General features: G+C 39.6%; 2 protein-coding genes across 5 annotated transcripts; one reads left to right on the top strand and one right to left on the bottom strand.

The window, feature by feature from the left end:
- The first annotated feature begins 854 nt into the window (after positions 1-854).
- On the top strand, positions 855-7,306 carry baalcb (BAALC binder of MAP3K1 and KLF4 b). Of its 4 annotated transcripts, none has more exons than XM_080882705.1 (5): positions 855-1,028; positions 2,634-2,809; positions 3,053-3,266; positions 4,504-4,703; positions 6,485-7,306. In XM_080882705.1, exons 3-5 carry the CDS (start codon positions 3,086-3,088, stop codon positions 6,647-6,649), a joined length of 546 nt encoding a protein of 181 aa, XP_080738831.1. In that variant the 5' UTR covers positions 855-1,028; positions 2,634-2,809; positions 3,053-3,085; the 3' UTR covers positions 6,650-7,306. The 4 variants fall into 4 exon arrangements, with proteins under 4 accessions (XP_080738831.1, XP_080738830.1, XP_080738829.1 ...); XM_080882704.1 differs by lacking the exon at positions 855-1,028 and adding an exon at positions 1,846-2,111; XM_080882703.1 differs by lacking the exon at positions 855-1,028 and adding an exon at positions 1,846-2,141.
- Positions 6,666-11,985, bottom strand: nme6 (NME/NM23 nucleoside diphosphate kinase 6). Its single transcript, XM_080882701.1, has 6 exons — positions 11,717-11,985; positions 11,379-11,481; positions 9,788-9,890; positions 9,522-9,561; positions 8,709-8,869; positions 6,666-7,621 (listed from the first exon to the last, which is right to left on the bottom strand). Exons 2-6 carry the CDS (start codon positions 11,469-11,471, stop codon positions 7,470-7,472), a joined length of 549 nt encoding a protein of 182 aa, XP_080738827.1. The 5' UTR covers positions 11,472-11,481; positions 11,717-11,985; the 3' UTR covers positions 6,666-7,469.
- Between the last annotated feature and the right edge of the window lie 5,322 nt (positions 11,986-17,307).

Here is a 17,307-nt window from a genome sequence, read left to right as displayed (position 1 = left end):
CCAACTGAGGAGTTTCACAAGCAATCAGTGAAATGCAGATTTGAGAGAGAAGGGGCCTTTCTATTGTAAAGGGAAGCTTCAATACTGAAGCAGTACTGAAGTAGCATATTTAAATGTTTACAGGGTGTTTTTGTGCACAGGATGTTTTGACGTGTCAGTGTAGAGAACCACTGGAACTCAGTGCATTTATCCATCCATCTGTTCTTTTCCGCTTAGCCAATTCAGGGTTGGGGGACTGGAGTCTATCCCACCTACCATAAGGCGAGAGGCAGAGTAAACCCTAGACAGGGTCCCCAGTCTGTTGCAGGGCTTACACAGAGAGACACACAACCATTCACACTCGCATTCACACCAATGGGCAATTTAGAATTACCAGGGAAGAGAGAGCTGAGTGTAAAAGCAAAGCTCTCAATTTACCGGTCGATCTACGTCCCTACCCTCACCTATGGCCACGAGCTGTGGGTATTGACTGAAAAAACGAGATTGCGGATACAAGTGGAGGAAATGAGCTTCCTCCGAAGGGTGGCTGGCCTCTCCCTTAGAGATAGGGTGAGAAGTTCGGCCATCCGGGAGGGGCTCAGAGTAGAGCCGCTGCTGCTCCACATCGAAAGGAGCCAGCTGAGGTGGTTCGGGCATCTGACAAGGATGCCCCCTGGGCGCCTCCTGGGTGAGGTGTTCCAGGCATGTCCCACCGGGAGGAGGCCCCGGGGCAGACCCAGGACACGCTGGAGAGATTATATCTCTCGGCTGGCCTGGGAACGCCTTGGTGTTCCCCCGGATAAGCTGGAGGAGGTGGCTGGGGAGAGGGAGGTCTGGGCCTCTTTGCTTAGGCTGCTGCCCCCGCGACCCGGCCTCGGATAAAGCGGATGAGGATGGATGGATGGATGGAACCTAACCCCACTAACTGCCTGTTTTTACACTGTGGAAGGAAGACAGAGAACCCAGAGAGAACTGACACAGACACGTGGAGAACATGCAAACCCCGCAAAGAAAGGCATCGGCCAGATGGTGGATTCAAACCCAGAAAGGTTCTTGCTATGAGGCTAACCATGGTGTCTCTGCCTGACATGTAGAAGTGGTCAAGATGAGGTTCAAACCAGAATGGTTGTTGGTGCCAGACATGCTGGTCTGAGTACTTGAAGAACTGCTGATTAACTAGGATTTTCCCACATACAGATCTAAAGAGCAATTTCAGCAGCATGTCTCAGTTTTTCTACCTGCTAATTGTGTAAAATTACATAAAATTTTCTGTTGCTCATTGCCCAGATTGTCATGTATTTATGAAAGTTTTTGTTGGAAAAAAATTGTTGATGTCAGAAGTCAGAGGAGAATAACCAGACTGCTTCAATCTGATAGGAAGGGAACAGCAGCTCAAATAACAACTCACCGGAACCAAGGTCTGCAGAAGAGCATCTCTTACTACCACAAAACTATTGCTACTTAGATGCCTAAAGTATATAGTTTCACATATGTTATAACATTTGATCTTCCCTAACAGCCCTTACAACATTTTCAGAACCGCCTGACTATCTCCGCTTCCTTTTCTCAGGAGTGGGACCCATTGCGGTCTTCTGCTGCTGTAGCCCCCTCATCCTCACCACAGACTGCTTCAAGGTTCAGTCTGTGGTGTGTTCAGATAGTAGAAGTAGTAGTTTTTATGTCAGGACTGTAAACACGTTTTTTAAAGGCCGCATAGACAAGAAATTTGGAATCAGATACTGTCATAAAATATGAAATGAAATAAATAAAGTGCAACTCAGTTCGCGGTTATCAAACAAAAGTCAATCAACGCTCGCAGAGGACCGTTATTTTATTTTGAAGTTTACCTGGCAACAGCTGAGGTAATACTTTGATTTTTTTTTTTCTGCTTGAATTCAAGTACACCCCCTCATCCTCAGGACAAGAGGATGGACGCTCTAACATACACCGCTCCGCCACAGATCCGCCGTTCAGTGTGTTTACAGGAGGATGAATGAAGAGGCTGGTGGTGCAGCAGCGTGCGGACGCGCAGTGTGCTACCGGCTGTGCTCGTGTCGCTAGTATAATTATTATTATTATTAACAGTGTGTTACTGGTTTGACTGGCAGACGACACACTGGAAAAGCACCGAGGCAAGACAAAAACCCGACTTTCCAGCATCCGTAAGCCTTCAGAGATCATCTGTGTTAGTGTCCGGTGTTTGATTCATCTGCATTACAGCGCCATTCGCGTTTCCGTCATACATATTTACATCTCGTCTTTCTGTTTATGTATTTCACGGCAGTGTTGATATTTTTTTCCTATGGCCTGTGACGATGACAGTGACGCGAAAGCTGCCTATGTATCGCCAGCTGACAGATCCATATACTATGATTTATGTGTTTTTCTTCGCTTATATAACAGCCTATATGCGACTTTATGGCTTTACAGCAGCGCTCTCCACCTACATGATCTGAAGGGGGGGAGGGCTAAATAAGTTAAACAGGACGGTATAAAGAGCCCGAAGGCCTGACTGCGAACGGCTAATTCAGTGTCTGACAATCAGTGAAACCGAGAATTTATTTACATGCAATTTGAGGAAGACTTGATTTTGCAATACGTAGACAGATAGAAAAACACACATTTCAATAACTTCTCTCATCTCTCTCCTGTAGATTTGAACATGGTCTCCCTGGTCTACTTAATAATCAGAAGATGCTGCATAAACAAACCTAAACATAGCTGAGTTAACAGAGGGTGGGACCACATAATCTGCTCTCTGAAGGATAGAAGTTGATGCATACTAACTGTATGAGGGCCCTCAGCTTCTCCCACAGCTGTGTGCTGTGCTGTAAGTATGTGTTTGTGTCATATCTCTCATATGAGAGAATAACGTGCATAAATAAGTGTATTTGGATGACTCCTGTGTTGCAGAGGTCTGGTTGTTCACAAACAGTGCACAGCAGGAACACTGAGTAATTATCTCATCATTTTTAAGTCATTTAGATTGTTTTGCAGTGCATGTCGTGTAAAGAACTGGATCAGTAGACACACACTTAACATCACAGTTTCCTGTGATTCAAATCACTTCCAGTGTGAATCTTTTTGAGCTGGGAAGTGAAGAGTCATGGGCTGTGGGGGCAGCAGAACTGACGCTTTGGAGCCTCGCTACCTGGAGAGCTGGACAAAAGAGACGGAGTCGACATGGCTGACGAGCACAGACACAGATATCCCCTTGTCATCCATCCAGAGCATCCCCTCTGAGAACTCAGAGGCTGGCTTCACTTCTGAGAAAACAATCAGCCCTGGTAAGAAGAATGAATTACTGTATGGCTGAGCAGATGGGTGAATGAATACTGAATTAATCTCTTAACCGGAGCAGGCATTAATTTAACCTGCTGAAAAGAAATATCCTTGATTACTGTATGAAGAAATATAAAGGGGGGTGGGAGGCTTCCCCATCAGAATTTAATATATCTGTAACAGATGATTTTAAATCTGTTTGTTTTTGCATCAATCCATAGTTTCTAATGTTATTGTTCTACTGCCGTTTTACATGAGTAAGGTACATCCTTTAAAATCTCACTGCTGTAAATAATTTGAACATACTAGCAATGACTTGCCCATTCTTTACACTCTTTCTATCAAAGCGGAGTGGACCATCTCTTCATGTCAAGGGCTGTGCTGATGGCATGCCTGATTTCAACAAGAATCCATTATGCAGAAGAAAGAAAACAGAAACATGAGTGACAGAGGAAGTATCCACTTTAGAGACCTTTGTTCTTCTAGTGTGCAGTTAGTTGTATGTGCCTCTACATACAGGTCAGGACATCAGAAACAGATAAATCTCTTAGATGGATCCTCTTCTTTTCTTTGAAGCCAAGGGGAGATGAGTCAGTAAATGGGGATGATAGGCTGCTTCAAAAGCCACTGTGCTCAAACAGGGCTCAGCTCTCATGGCAACAGATACAGGCATGAGTGAATGCAGGGAGAGGAGCCTTGATGTAATTGTGAAGGCAAATTGACTTGAGCTTCAATGTGGAGAGATAAAACAGACCCAAAATTGGCTAAATTAATCAGCAGCTGGGAACCAAACAGATTTTTATGACAATAATCATAATAAGTTGTGGTTCAGTATGTCTAGAGAAAATATTCATTAAAATGTCCTCATTTCGTGTTTTGGTTTTGTCCAACCTGCACCATATGTCATCTGTCATCATTAGACACATGGTCACACATTAACGAGGAGATGAGGTGTACACACATCTGTAAAATGCAAACATCGACTACCTGCGAATAACTGATCACAGCTCACGCCTCCACAGTACCATCAAGTTGGTTCAGTGTAAGACAACTAAGTTGTCAATATGTAATCGCTACCGTTTCATTTACCGATGACTTCTAACAGAAGCTAATTGTGGCATAGCGGTTATCTTATCAAGCTGAAATTGATTAACTTCAAGAGAAAAAAAACGAAAATTCATAGAAATGTATAAAAGCTACAAACACATAAGCAGACATAGCTGAACCTCTACATCTTTACAGTTCCAGATTTCTTTGAAGACGGCCTCCCGCCACCGGCTCAGGCCTACCTAAAGGTCTGCTCGGCCATGTCTGAAGCCAGCCTGAACGATGTGAAGCCCAGCAGCACACCAACAGCACTGGGCTCTCCGCGGCAGGACACGACGATGCCTTCTTCTGGAACCACAGTGCAGCGCAGAAGTGTTTTGCACACTGAAGAGATTGTAAGCCTTTCCTTCTGTAATGTGTTTAAATGTGCTCGAGACAGCTCACAGCACCTTTTTTTCCCTGCAATACTGACCTACATCTAAGGTGTGGCGCATCAAACATTTCGTTTCACATTTGGAGCTAAACACATTCATACAATCACTTCTAAGATTTTGCAAGCATGTCATTGAAATTTGTTAGAAAGCTATCTGACAAATCACAGGCAGACCATTTATTTTAATAGTATGTCAAAGACAAGAAATGTGATGTGTGGAGTGCCTCAAGGTACCTGTTTGGGACCACTGTTAGTTTTGGATTTTATTAACGATTCTTTTTTAAAAATTTTAATATCTCAATTGATATGTTAGATATTTGAAGGCAGTAGAAAATTGGATGAAAGATAATAAACTGATGTTTAATGTTAGCAAACCAAAGTGTATGGTAATGCAGGTATCAACCAAAAACAAAACAAATACTTAATCTTAGGTAATAATAATATTCCCATGGAACAGTTGCAGACCAGGAGAGAAACTGATTAGGTAGAACAGTGGATTGTAAATTAACATGGTCGAAACATACTGATATTATAATTTAATAAGTAATATAGGTAGAGGTCTGTCAGTGGTGTGGTTTAAACATTAATGACATCAGAGGCTATAAAACATGTTTTAACCCTTGTGTGGTGTTCGTATTTTTGTTACTCAGCCAGTGTTCATGGGTCTGGTGGACCCGCTAGAGTTTTGGCTTTCCAAATTAACACTATCAAACAATTTTATGTTAAATTACTCAACAGATGTTTACTTCATCCCAATTACAAGACATATGAACAGCAAACATGGTTAATTTTTTCCTTTTACCTTTGTTAGATCACATTTATGAATTAATGTACTTCTCGTTTTTCTTTTATATAAAATGTTATAAATAAATCAGTTATAATCAAGTGGAGTGAGTGGAAAGACACAACACATTTACACGTGAAAAAATAATTAATTGTTTAATTTTTCTTTTCAAAAAAAAAACTGAACACGGGTCTCACAGACCCGAACACCATACAAGGGTTAAATCAATTTGTTCTGTCGCAGTTTGATTACTGAAGTGTAATCTGGTTGAGTGCTTCATCAAAAGAAATTTTAAAAAGTGCACACAGAAAACAATTTACAGAACTATGATAGGATAGAACTCCTTACCAGTTTATATTATGCAACAGAGTACTAAAGATGAATTAAAATATTTGTTAAGACATGAAGACAGAGACATAACGTTAAAAGGGAAAGACCATCTATGAATCGAGGAGGGGGCCAAAGGGTACATCTTTCACCATCTTACAATGCTGTGATGGCAGCCATTCCCCAACTCTCTGTGAATGATACTTATGGCCATTGACCAATGGTCTTTGATCAATGGTTGTTTATCAATGGTCATGACAATTTGCATATTAATGATCAAGGAACTGACCTGTCAACCTATTGTTCATTCAGTGGGCTGTTTTCAGTTACTGTGCAAATGTACTGTTTATAAGGTTGGGGTAACCTGCAGTCAGCTGAGACTGAAGAAGTCACTTGGATGCAATGAAGTAATGCAGATGTTGACTATTGCTTCTTTTGGTGTCCTTTTATAAACTAGTTTTATGTTCTGCGAAATTCAGTGCTGTCTGTATAAGCAGAATTGGCTTGTTTTACACTGACATGTTGTTGATGTTGGCTTGAGTGTGTAGGACCCCAGGAAGAATATTTACCACACTGTCAGTATTTCAGTGTTTTTTATTATTTTTTATTGTCCATTTATTCTCCATTAACAGACAAAATGGCAGGACAATCGGATGTCGACCAAGCAGGTGACCATTACAGTCACCCAGAGCATCCACCAGGTGGACAAGAACGGGAAGGTGAAGAAGTCCCTCACGACATATGAGGTCATGAAACCAGTGGAAGCTATCAAACAGGTGGCGACACAAAACGCCTGAGTGCAGGGGGACATTGGAAGAAGCCAAAAAATGAAAATAATTATGACTGTGAAAGAAATCGAACAGGTTTTGTGGTCTGACAGGTGTCGAAAGCACAAAAATCAGATTTCTAGTGCATTTAATACTTTACGATGTATGTTTTACTGACATGTTGGAGACTTTTACAAGAGACATTTGATCAAACAAGCATGGGGTAACAGGCAAAACAAAACGTGGTATGTTACAGCGAATGTCATATTAAAAGCAATTGTAGTATATTACAGCTGACAGCTTGTTTCCACATCAGTGTAAAGAAATCATTGCTTAGCACTGAACTCGAAAATAGTTTAATCCAGAGTATTTTCACATTTTAAGATGTGGTTGAACATTAACATAGGTGTAAAACTATTACTGCAATATTATTTAATATGATATAAATGTTTCATAGTTTTGTTACTTGGCATTGATGCACCATTTGTAGTCGCTGCTGTCCTACAAAGCAAAAGGCTCAGGAAACTGACTGTGACGATTGCACTATTTACAGTGAAGCCTGGACGGAGGTTTGTGATAATAAAAAAGAAAAAGCGCTCACGAACAGCATCGTGTTTTGTAAGATATTGAGGTTACTTTTTAAAATTCTGTCGTTATTTGTGTTTTCTAATGATAATAAATTACACACCGAAATGTACTGTCCTTTTAAAATGAACTCATTTGGCATGCTCAAAGACAATCAGGTAATCATGTGGCCTTCAGCTGAGGTACCTCTGTATATATGTGAGCAATAGATCAACAGTAATAGTCTTTATACTGATGATGTTGACAGCGTTGAGCTGATCTGGTGTCAGCTTGACAATGAAAGTGTGTGAATCTGGTTTTGATGGTCATAACGGATCTGCCCTGATCTAAACAATGGCTCCTCCTTTTTCATCCACTCGTCTGCACAGAAGTCTGGGAAGAAGAAAGTAATCTCTCTTTGAGCCGACTCAAGAGAATCTACAGAAAACAATAACAGAATGGAAAATCAAAAATTTGCATAGTAATTACAGGCTTCTTTTTAATTGGTCTAAAAATGTCATTTATGTGCAACCAGAAAGACACGTTACTATAAAATATTAAGATGGATTCCAAGATCTGCTATGAAAATAAACGCAAATCTTAAACATTTCTTACATTTTCATGCAGCAATACTACTTGTCACATGTTCAAAATATAAATGTACAATACTGTGCAAAAGTCTTGAGCCTTCAATTCTTTATAGTTTTTTCCCCAAATAAGCCAGACTTATAATAAATCTTATAATAGAAATAGCTCTCCATGATTTCTGCTGTTCCCTCATTTTCAGTCCAGTCCTTCTACCTGACCATCTTCTGAAGAATGTTTTGTTTGTTTTTTCATGTCCTTCAAAAAGCCTGGAGAACTATTCCTGAAACTACAGAAAGCTGTTTTTGCCTTTTATTTTCATGCATGTTTGCACGTTTCAATAAATCATTGTACCCATTTCCCAATTTTCTAGTGAAACAAAAAGAAAAGAGGAGGGTTTTGCACAGACTATGCCTATTCTGTTTTCTGCCCAATGACACCAAACACCATTATAGAAACTGATGGGCTTTAAAAGATGTGAAATTGAGTCATGTGTAAAGTTATATATAGTTATAATAATAATGGATTGCATTTATATAGCGCTTTTTGGGGCCCTCAAAGCGCTTTACAATTCCACTATTCATTCACTCTCACATTCACACACTGGTGGAGGCAGCTACAGTTGTAGCCACAGCTGCCCTGGGGCAGACTGACAGAAGCGAGGCTGCCATATCGCGCCATTGCCCCTCTGGCCAACACCAGTAGGCGGTAGGTGAAGTGTCTTGCCCAAGGACACAACGACCGAGACTGTCCGAGCCGGGGCTCGAACCGGCAACCTTCCGGTTACAAGACGAACCACCAACTCTTTGAGCCACGATCGCCCCACTATTACCTCTTGCATATGTTTAAGATAATATATTCACAATAATAGATTATTAACATTACGCATATCATTTTGTTATCATTTTTTTAGCATTATGAAGCTTGGGAGCTTTTTTACCTGAGCCATGAGTTGTGTTCCTTGTGTCTGTGAGTCCAAACTGGCCCCTGATGGAAGCAGGCGAGTTGAATCTGGCTCTGAACACTTTGGTCGGCCCCATCAGTTCTCTCCAGTGGCTTATGGCATCCTCCCTGGCTAAAATGTACGCTCGCATTGGCCCACTGAGGACAAATTTCCACAGCAGTCATGAATCTGACTTTGAACACTGCTGATGTTTTCTAGATAACAGACCAAAAAAAAAAAAAAAAACACTCTTCATACAAATCTAATCTATTCACCCCCAGGACCTCCTGGGAAGACAGTTCAGCCATAAATAAATCCGTTTTAGCTAAACAATGCCAGCTGGTGCGGCATCAAGCTTGACTGGCTGACACACTTGAAGATGCTTCCTATGTTTGCGATATCAATAGCAGCAGTCAGAGAAGGGTTGCTGTAGCAACTACTGCTTCACTGCTGTGAGCAGACAAAAAAAAAGACAAAGTAATTACAAACGCCTTTAACAATCCAATGGAGGCTCGCAGCAGGAGGACCTATTGTGAGTGGTCTGCATAGCGATATTTAGGCTACTGCACCAGGGAATTGTGTTCTAAACACGGATAACTGAAACTCCTGTTGTCCTGTTTTGGGAAAATCGTTTACTGGTGCCTTACTGAGCATGAAATTGGAGTGCTATCAGCAGAGGTGCTGATGGCTCTCCATCCATTATTCCATTTAAAATACAACACCCAACAACAATCATCCAAACACATAAAATTGTAACTCAATCACATGGAGTCAACGAAATCTGTCCATGATATAAGCATGGAGGCTTACCTTGACATGAATTCAACAAGTCTTTGATAGAAGAATCTCCCTGAGATTTGTAAAACAGAAATAATAAAGAAAGAAAGAATAAAGACCTTCAATAACAAAAAGGAGAAATCAGCTATCCTTCATTTGACAAGACATTTATTTCTTTTAACTGTCATACATACAGTGCACCCTGCTAAAATAGGCTGCTGACTCATTTATTTGGGTACATCATATACTACAGCAGTATTTTTCAGTAAAGCTTAAACACAAATGAATTGTTTCCAAACCTGAATGTTCAGCATAAAACCTCTCAGAGTCCTGTCGTCTCCAGACCAGATCTTTGCATCTAACAATCCCAAAGTTGTTGTCTAGAATTCTCTGGTGAAGAGCCTGAAAGACAGAAATCACGATGTTTGTCCTCCAAGTTGCATCAAAACATGACTGGATCAACTTTAGATGCTTTTTCCTGTGTGTAGATTTTTTTGCAGAGAAAAAGTTAAAAATTGACAGCTCTGCTTCAAAAGGTCATCCTCTTGTGCTTTAACTTGAGATGACAATAAAGTAATGCACATTAACAAGTGAAATTAAACCTATCACTGATGGAATATTTTATGATAGACACAGCTGCTATGATTTTGAAGCGTCCAGGTCTGTGAGGTGAGAAAATGCTTCTTTACCACTCGATAAAATTGATATCAGAACAGAAAACATCAATTAATTAATTGCTGTTTTATTTGACAGTGGGTTAAAAAAAAAAAAGCAATTAAACGGAAAGATATGTTCATTTATGCTTCATTAATTCCAAAAACTAATCTTTATAGATTAAACAAATAAGGAACACAGTATTTAAATCACACCATGCAAACTGTTACACCCTGAGAAAGAGCAACAAATGTTTGAAATCTTGAAAAATGAAAATAACATTCACTGGTCATTTTATTAGGTACAGCTGTTCAACTGCTCATTCATCAAATCAGCCAATCACATGGCAGCAAGTTAATAGACATGTAGGCATGATGAAAACAACCTGCTGAACTTCAAACAGACCATCAGAATAGATGTATTTCAGAAATCGATGATCTACTTGTTGGGGCCTGAGGTCAGAGAAGGATGGCCAGACTGCTTTGAGCTAATAGGAAGGCAACAGTGACTCAAACAATCGCCCATTACAACCAAGGTCTGCACAAGAGAATTTCTCAACATGTTGAACCTTGAAGCAAATGGGCTACATGAGCAAAAAGAAAACACTGGGTGCCAGTCCTGTCAGCACAGAACAGGAAACTGACTCCACAATTCACACAGGCTCACCTTAACTGGACAACAGAAGAGTGGAAAATGTTATCAGGTTCTGATGAGTCTCCATTTCTACTGTAACATTTGGATGGTAGAGTCAGAATTTTGTGTAAACAACATTAAAGCAGGGATACATCCTGCCTTGTATAAATAGTTTAGGCTGATGGTGGTTGTGTAATGATGGAGATTTTCTTGGAACACTTTTAGTACCAGTTGAACAACACTTAAATGCCACAACCTGTCTGAGTATTACAACTGTCAGAAAGCTCAAAATATCTCAAACTGGTTTCTTGAACATAGACAATGAGATAACGGCACTCAAATGGCCTCCACAGATCAGTCACCAGAGCTCAATCCAATAGAGAACCTTTGGGATGTGTGGGAACAAGAGAGTCTCATCATGAATGTACAGCCAACAAATCTGCAGCAACTGTGTGATGCCATTATGTCAATATCAACCAAAATCTCAGAAGAATGTTTGCAGCACCTTGTTGAATCTGTGGTAGTCTGTAGCTTTCAGACTACAACTTCAACTGTGTAATCTTAGGTCTTAAACTCTGTAACTTAAACATCAGGGCAGCTTACCTCTAGCATCAAAGGATGAGCCACAGCATCTGGTTTGATGACCGCCAGGGTGAGCTGCAGCACTTTGGACAGGCGAGCACTTGTCAGCAACATTATCTAAAGACTGAACAGAAAATACGCCCTCAATGATAAGATCCAACTCGCCTAAAAGTACTTACATTTTTAGTTAAATTAATACAAAACAAACACCACAAGCAACGAAGATGCGACTTCTTTTTCGATTTTTTTTTATCGTTAATTTACCATTAATATAAATCATATAAAGTTAATAAAAATACGAAGATTTTCTGCGTGACAGTTTCCAACCCATCAGTGCTAAGTTCGTGACTGACACTAACCTCTGTTGTGACTTCTGTCCAAAAAAGAAAAAACAATCAGTTTGTAACGGGGAGCAGAGCAACGGCCGCCGACATACTGTTAAATAAAAACGCTGTGCAAATACTGTTGCAAATAAAAACGCGTAATTTTTGTGGAGTTAGCGGTTATCTACAACTGTAGCGTGTGAATATAGTCTGCATCCTTGCTTGTCCAATTACACCAAAAACAATGCTAAAAATGTGAAAATTAGCTGAACGAGTCGTTGTTTGGTCTGTCCGTTCGTAAAAAGGGTCCCCAGAAACAGTGCCAGCAGAGTTTGTTCCCCCGCGAGAAGAAGTAAAAACATAGATTTCATGTCTTATAAATTTTAGTTCTAATAGAAGCTTTTTGGAATTATTTTTCTTGATTTCCACAAAATGTGTATGTAGAATAGGAACGTAACTACACGTAGGTACTGGCATACTGAGATTCCATATATAAATACTGCACTTATTATTGCATTTGGCAGTGGAATGAGACAAATACTTTCCTATTGTTCCCGTATTGGAACGCTAGGAAAATGGAAAAATGTCATCTGGTCAGAAGGCAGTGTCAGAATTTGATGTAAATTACACAAAAGCATGGATCCATAATTCTTTATATAAACTGTTCAGTGTAAACAGTATAATGATGTGGGAGATATTTTCTTGGAAAACTTTAGTACCAACTAAGCTTTGCAAAAAAGTCACAGCATGCCTGAGTATTGTTAATGTACAGATAACACTCCATGTCACAAAGATCAAATTATCTCAACAGTGAGTTCACTGTACTCAAACGACGCAGTCACCAGATCTCAATCCACTAAGATGTGGGAGAATTGGAGATTTGCATCATGGATGTGGAGCAGACAAATCTAGAGCAACTGTTTGATGCTGTCATGTCAATATGGACCACAAATTTTTGAGGAATGTTTTCAGCACTTTGTTGAATCTGTGTCCTGGAAAATTTAGACAGTTCTGAAGGCGAGGAGTAGGGGAGTGGGTGCAAACCAATACTAGCAAAATATACCAGATCAAGTGTCCAGTGAGTGTGCCCTTCTCGTTATTAATGTTTAATTTGTTTCCTAGATTATTGGAAGGAAATTCTTTGTACATATACACTAAATGAATATTGCACCTGGGTTGTCTTGTAAAGCAAAGGACCAGCAGTTCCAAGTATGTGATATAAACGATCGATATAGAGAAATTTCCCTGCACATCAAAGTGAGCAAGAATGTTTGAACATAAAACCGAGACGTCGAGTTCAGCAGCACACCAGCTACAAGCAGGGACTGGAACGAGACAGATTTTTGTCTCTGGTATTTCAACACTGGGGCAGATCAGACATACAGTATGAATTACAAACACAGCGCACATTCCAGCAATGCAAAATGGCCACACCCTTGAAGAGTAGAGATTGTGTGTGTGTGTGTGTGTGTGTGTGTGTGTGTGTGTGTGTGTGTGTGTGTGTGTGTGTGTGTGTGTGTGTGTGTGTGTGTGTGTGTCTGACATTCAGAGAGACAGAATGGGGGGAGGAGGGTAGTTAGATGTCCCACATAGGTTTCTCCCACCTGCCCATGTCATGTGACTTGGGGTGACAGGACAGCTGTTACCTCCCATGAGAGGGCTGAAGAGGATAAGAAGAGGTGCAGAGTTAAATTGGATATATTTTAAGAGTACAGACTGAAGACCTAAATTCTATGTAACCTGTAGTTTTTGTATTTTGTATGGCTTTACAACCCACACATATCCATACACATCCTCCACTGACAATAAAGGCATTCAACTCAATCGTCAGGAAGACGTGAGAGAAAAGAAACTTGGATATGAAAGTTGTGTGAGGGTGTTGTGCTGTTTTATGATCACTTGCTTTGCTGTAAATAAATTGCAAATGAAATACTGTTGCTGAGTGACACAAAATACAGGTGATTTTGTGTTTTTTACACTTATGATTTTGTCTAAGGTAGGGTGTCAAACATAAGGTGTGAGGATCAAAATCTGCTCACCGAAGATTCCAGTTGGGCCCACTGGATGACTTGGGAAAATATAACTTTTGTACTTTTAACTATATTTTAATAGGTTTTACAGCTTTTCCTGCTGATAAAGCTCTCCCCTGGAAGCTTTCATACTACACTTAAGTAGATATGTAAAAGATAAACAATAAAATGACAGACGAATTTATGTTTTTCATTGTGGAGTATAGAAATTTCATCAATCAACAAAAAACTTAATGTTTTATAAATATAGGACAGTCTGAGCAGTGAGCTACAAGAAAATTGATCATGTATAGAGACTGAGATGTGCTGTTGAAATTACACTTCATCTCATATCAAGATATATCTGGGATTAAATATGTCGCTAAATGTCTTTACACTGACAGAAAGTGCAGTTTCACTCCTCTGGCCCACTTAATATCAAAGTAACCCTCAATGTAAAATGAGTGTGGCATCCCTGGTCTAAGGCGTCATGATATCAAATCAAAAATTAACATGACAGGATCAAATGTGGCTGTTCAGCCATGCTTACACAGATATCCTGTACATTTTTAATCAGCAAAATTTTATAACCACATTGGCAATCAGCACCATATTAGCAAGTATTATAAGTGGAAGAAGATACATGTAACACATGTAAAGGTAGCTCAGTTTTACATGCAAAAGTACCCTAGTCGCCCTTTGATCTTGTACTAATGAGTGCACATTTAACACCAGCAAGAATTTTATTATCTTGTTCCAGCAGTCAACAGGATAACCTGAAATACTTTTAGGACCTTACATCCCCCAAATGAGTTTATATGGCTGAACTGTCTGGTTATGGAGATACTGCGAGTTTGATACTATCCGTGTAATATAAGCAGCATTAAATTTACACAACACCAGCGTCTTTTCCAGGAAAAATAGTTTTTTAATGTTAAACTTTTTTTAAAACATCAGTCGTTCTTGTATTTCTTTTTAAGCCACACTATCATAATTGCAATTTGGAATGATAAAAATAATTTGTTGCGACCATTTATATACCTAAACTGCTCAGAAGTGTTAAAAAATAGTGTTTGTTTTAATCTTGAAATTGTTATTGCCTTAATATGAAATAACTTGTTAAATGTTAATGTTAAAGGATTTTTTTTTTTCCACAAAGGGCTCCTTCCAATTCTGCCTGTGTCCGCTCAGCATCTCTGCAGATGATGTATTGAGGAGCAGTCACTGAGAAGTACACCAAACTGCCTGAAAAGCAGTTTTCAGATGGTAGAGCGCAACACTTGGACAGAACAGACATCATCGATGCTCACTGCTGACTCTCTCTCTTTCTTTTTTTTTCCCGTTCCTTTTTTTTTTTTGCCTGTCCCATTTGGCTCTTTTGCCATCAGAATTATTGTCTAAAGGCAAAGAAAGATGCCCAACGGATTCACTTTACCAAATTGACCATCCCAGCCTTGCCGTAATGGTCACTGCTGACTCTCACTTCAAGTGTTCTCAGCTGGTCGGCTGATTCAGCTGATCCTGCACTCTTTGACCACCATAAAACTCATCTCTGTTTCATCTCCGTGCCACTGCTGCTGTTGCTTCTCTTGCTTCTCTTCCTTCCCTTGCTTCTGGCTCTCCTGCAGTTGTCGTTCCCTTTTGGTGGGAGTCAACTGACAACTGACTTACTCACGACCCCCACGGGTGCTTGGGTGTCCATAGGCTGCTCATTCTTTTGCCAGTAGCCACCGCAAAGTATCACGTGGAAAAGGAATGCTTAATGTGAGAAAAAACTGAGCTTTTGTCATGACCAACTGTGATGGAAATGTGCACAGCATCTTCACGTAGTTACACTGTTTAAAACGAGTGTCAATTATTGATTGATTTATTGAATGTATGCTTATTTTATTGGTTTTAAACTAAATGTGTTATATTTTTGCTGCCCTCTTGCTGGTTTTAATTACTATCCTGTTATTCTTTTAATTTTTAGGCTGTATCATTTTTATATCAAGTCCCTTTTTTTAATGGTTTCATGCACTTGATGATTTCTGTTTCTGTGAAAGACTTGGTTGTTTTATCAACAATAATGCATATGTTGTTTTAAATAAATATTAAAATAAACTAAATATTTATTACATACACAACATAGTTGTTAAACCTTATCCAAACTAAATGGTTCAGTTTAAGAAATTTTACGAGGAAATAATGAGCCTGAACAAGTAACAGTTTAATATCTTCCCTTATAATTACCCTTTATTATCCTCTACAGTGAGGCATTTAGTAAAAATTCCATCTGATTTACTACTATTTATATACACACATACTGTATATCGATACACAGGAGGATGTATGGTGTCACATCGCCTTCAGGTATTGGTTTCTATGACAAGAAACATTCACAAAGTGATCCAGTTATTATTTGAAAGACAGTGTTTAACAAACTTATTAGACCAAAAACTTGTTTAAAAAATCATATTTTTATTTATTAGGCAGGATTAAAACCTGAAATCAGGTTTTCAGAAACCCCTAAAACTGCTTTTTCTGTTCAGAAATGAAAATAAATAAATATAATTTGGCATCTTAATCTAAAACTAAAAACATTTTGTCAAATAGTCAATTTGAAAATTCATGGATAACAACAATAGTTACATTTTAGCACTCAAAACATTATTTGATTAAAGAGCTGGCACATACTTGTGGATTAACCATTACAGAAACATTCCAACAAGTCATTTTAGTAATTTCTAATACTAATAGATGCTATGATTTTTAATATTAGCAGTTAGATATGCTTGCCTGCGAAGTCATTTCAGCCTGTCATTGCCATTATGTAATTGAGCTGACAAAACATCCTACCATGCTTTGGTACAATAGCACAGTGAATATGATCGTTTAATAAAATTGTACTTAATTTGTCCCCTGCTATCGTCCAAAATCAGACCTCATGTGTCACCTCTGACTGCTGCAGTAGGCCCTTCTAGGGTGACACAGGCTCCAGTGTAACACCCAGAACCCTTTCATGTCCTAACTGTCGGGCTGGTGAGAAAAGTGTGGGATGTGTTTCCTGTTTTGGCACCTTTGGATGGCTTCAGTATCAGACTGAAGCCTAGTCCCAAGCACCTCGAGGCAACTGTTGTGGTGATTTGGTGCCATATAAATAAAACTGACTTGAATTGAATTACTTAGGGTGCCACATTAATAACAAGCTTTTTTCTCTGTGTTGGTGAAATGAAATGAAAACTCTTTGCTGTTTTCTAACCAAACACCAAACAATAAAGACGCTGACATCACCAACTGCTGCATTTCCTCACTCCTAAATCTCACATCCTCAGAGCATCCGTTTAAATCCTTCTGTCCTCTCCTTGAATCATGTGGGCGAGTTTCCTTCACCTCTCCATCACCTGTTCTCTCTTTCAGCATAAATGCTGCTGACCTTTGACCTTTCTGCTCCATTGCTTTGCCACACGGACCGGGCTTCCTTTGGCAGCTGTGTCAACCTCGATGCTGGCAACTGCTGTGCCCAGGGAAGGACAGAGAGCGCCATTAATATCAGACCACGTAATGAGTCAGCAGCACAGTACCGTCTTACCATTGTCAGGATTAAGCAGCTCACTATTGCTTTTTCAACTAGGCCAG

The sequence above is a fragment of the Rhamphochromis sp. 'chilingali' genome (assembly GCF_963969265.1).
Source record: "Rhamphochromis sp. 'chilingali' genome assembly, chromosome: 5".
Taxonomy (NCBI): Eukaryota; Metazoa; Chordata; class Actinopteri; order Cichliformes; family Cichlidae; genus Rhamphochromis; species Rhamphochromis sp. 'chilingali'.
This window is presented reverse-complemented; position numbering and strand designations above follow the sequence as displayed.

Excerpts from the sequence above, each read along its gene's own strand:
- baalcb (XM_080882705.1), top strand. The coding sequence starts at position 3,086 with ATGGGCTGTGGGGGCAGCAGAACTGACGCTTTGGAGCCTCGCTACCTG. Across the intron at positions 3,267-4,503 it reads TGAGAAAACAATCAGCCCTG|TTCCAGATTTCTTTGAAGAC; the intron begins GTAAGAAGAATG and ends ACATCTTTACAG. Across the intron at positions 4,704-6,484 it reads TTTTGCACACTGAAGAGATT|ACAAAATGGCAGGACAATCG; the intron begins GTAAGCCTTTCC and ends CTCCATTAACAG.
- nme6 (XM_080882701.1), bottom strand. The coding sequence starts at position 11,471 with ATGTTGCTGACAAGTGCTCGCCTGTCCAAAGTGCTGCAGCTCACCCTG. Across the intron at positions 9,891-11,378 it reads CTCATCCTTTGATGCTAGAG|GCTCTTCACCAGAGAATTCT; the intron begins GTAAGCTGCCCT and ends TCTGTCTTTCAG. Across the intron at positions 9,562-9,787 it reads GTTTTATGCTGAACATTCAG|GGAGATTCTTCTATCAAAGA; the intron begins GTTTGGAAACAA and ends TACAAATCTCAG.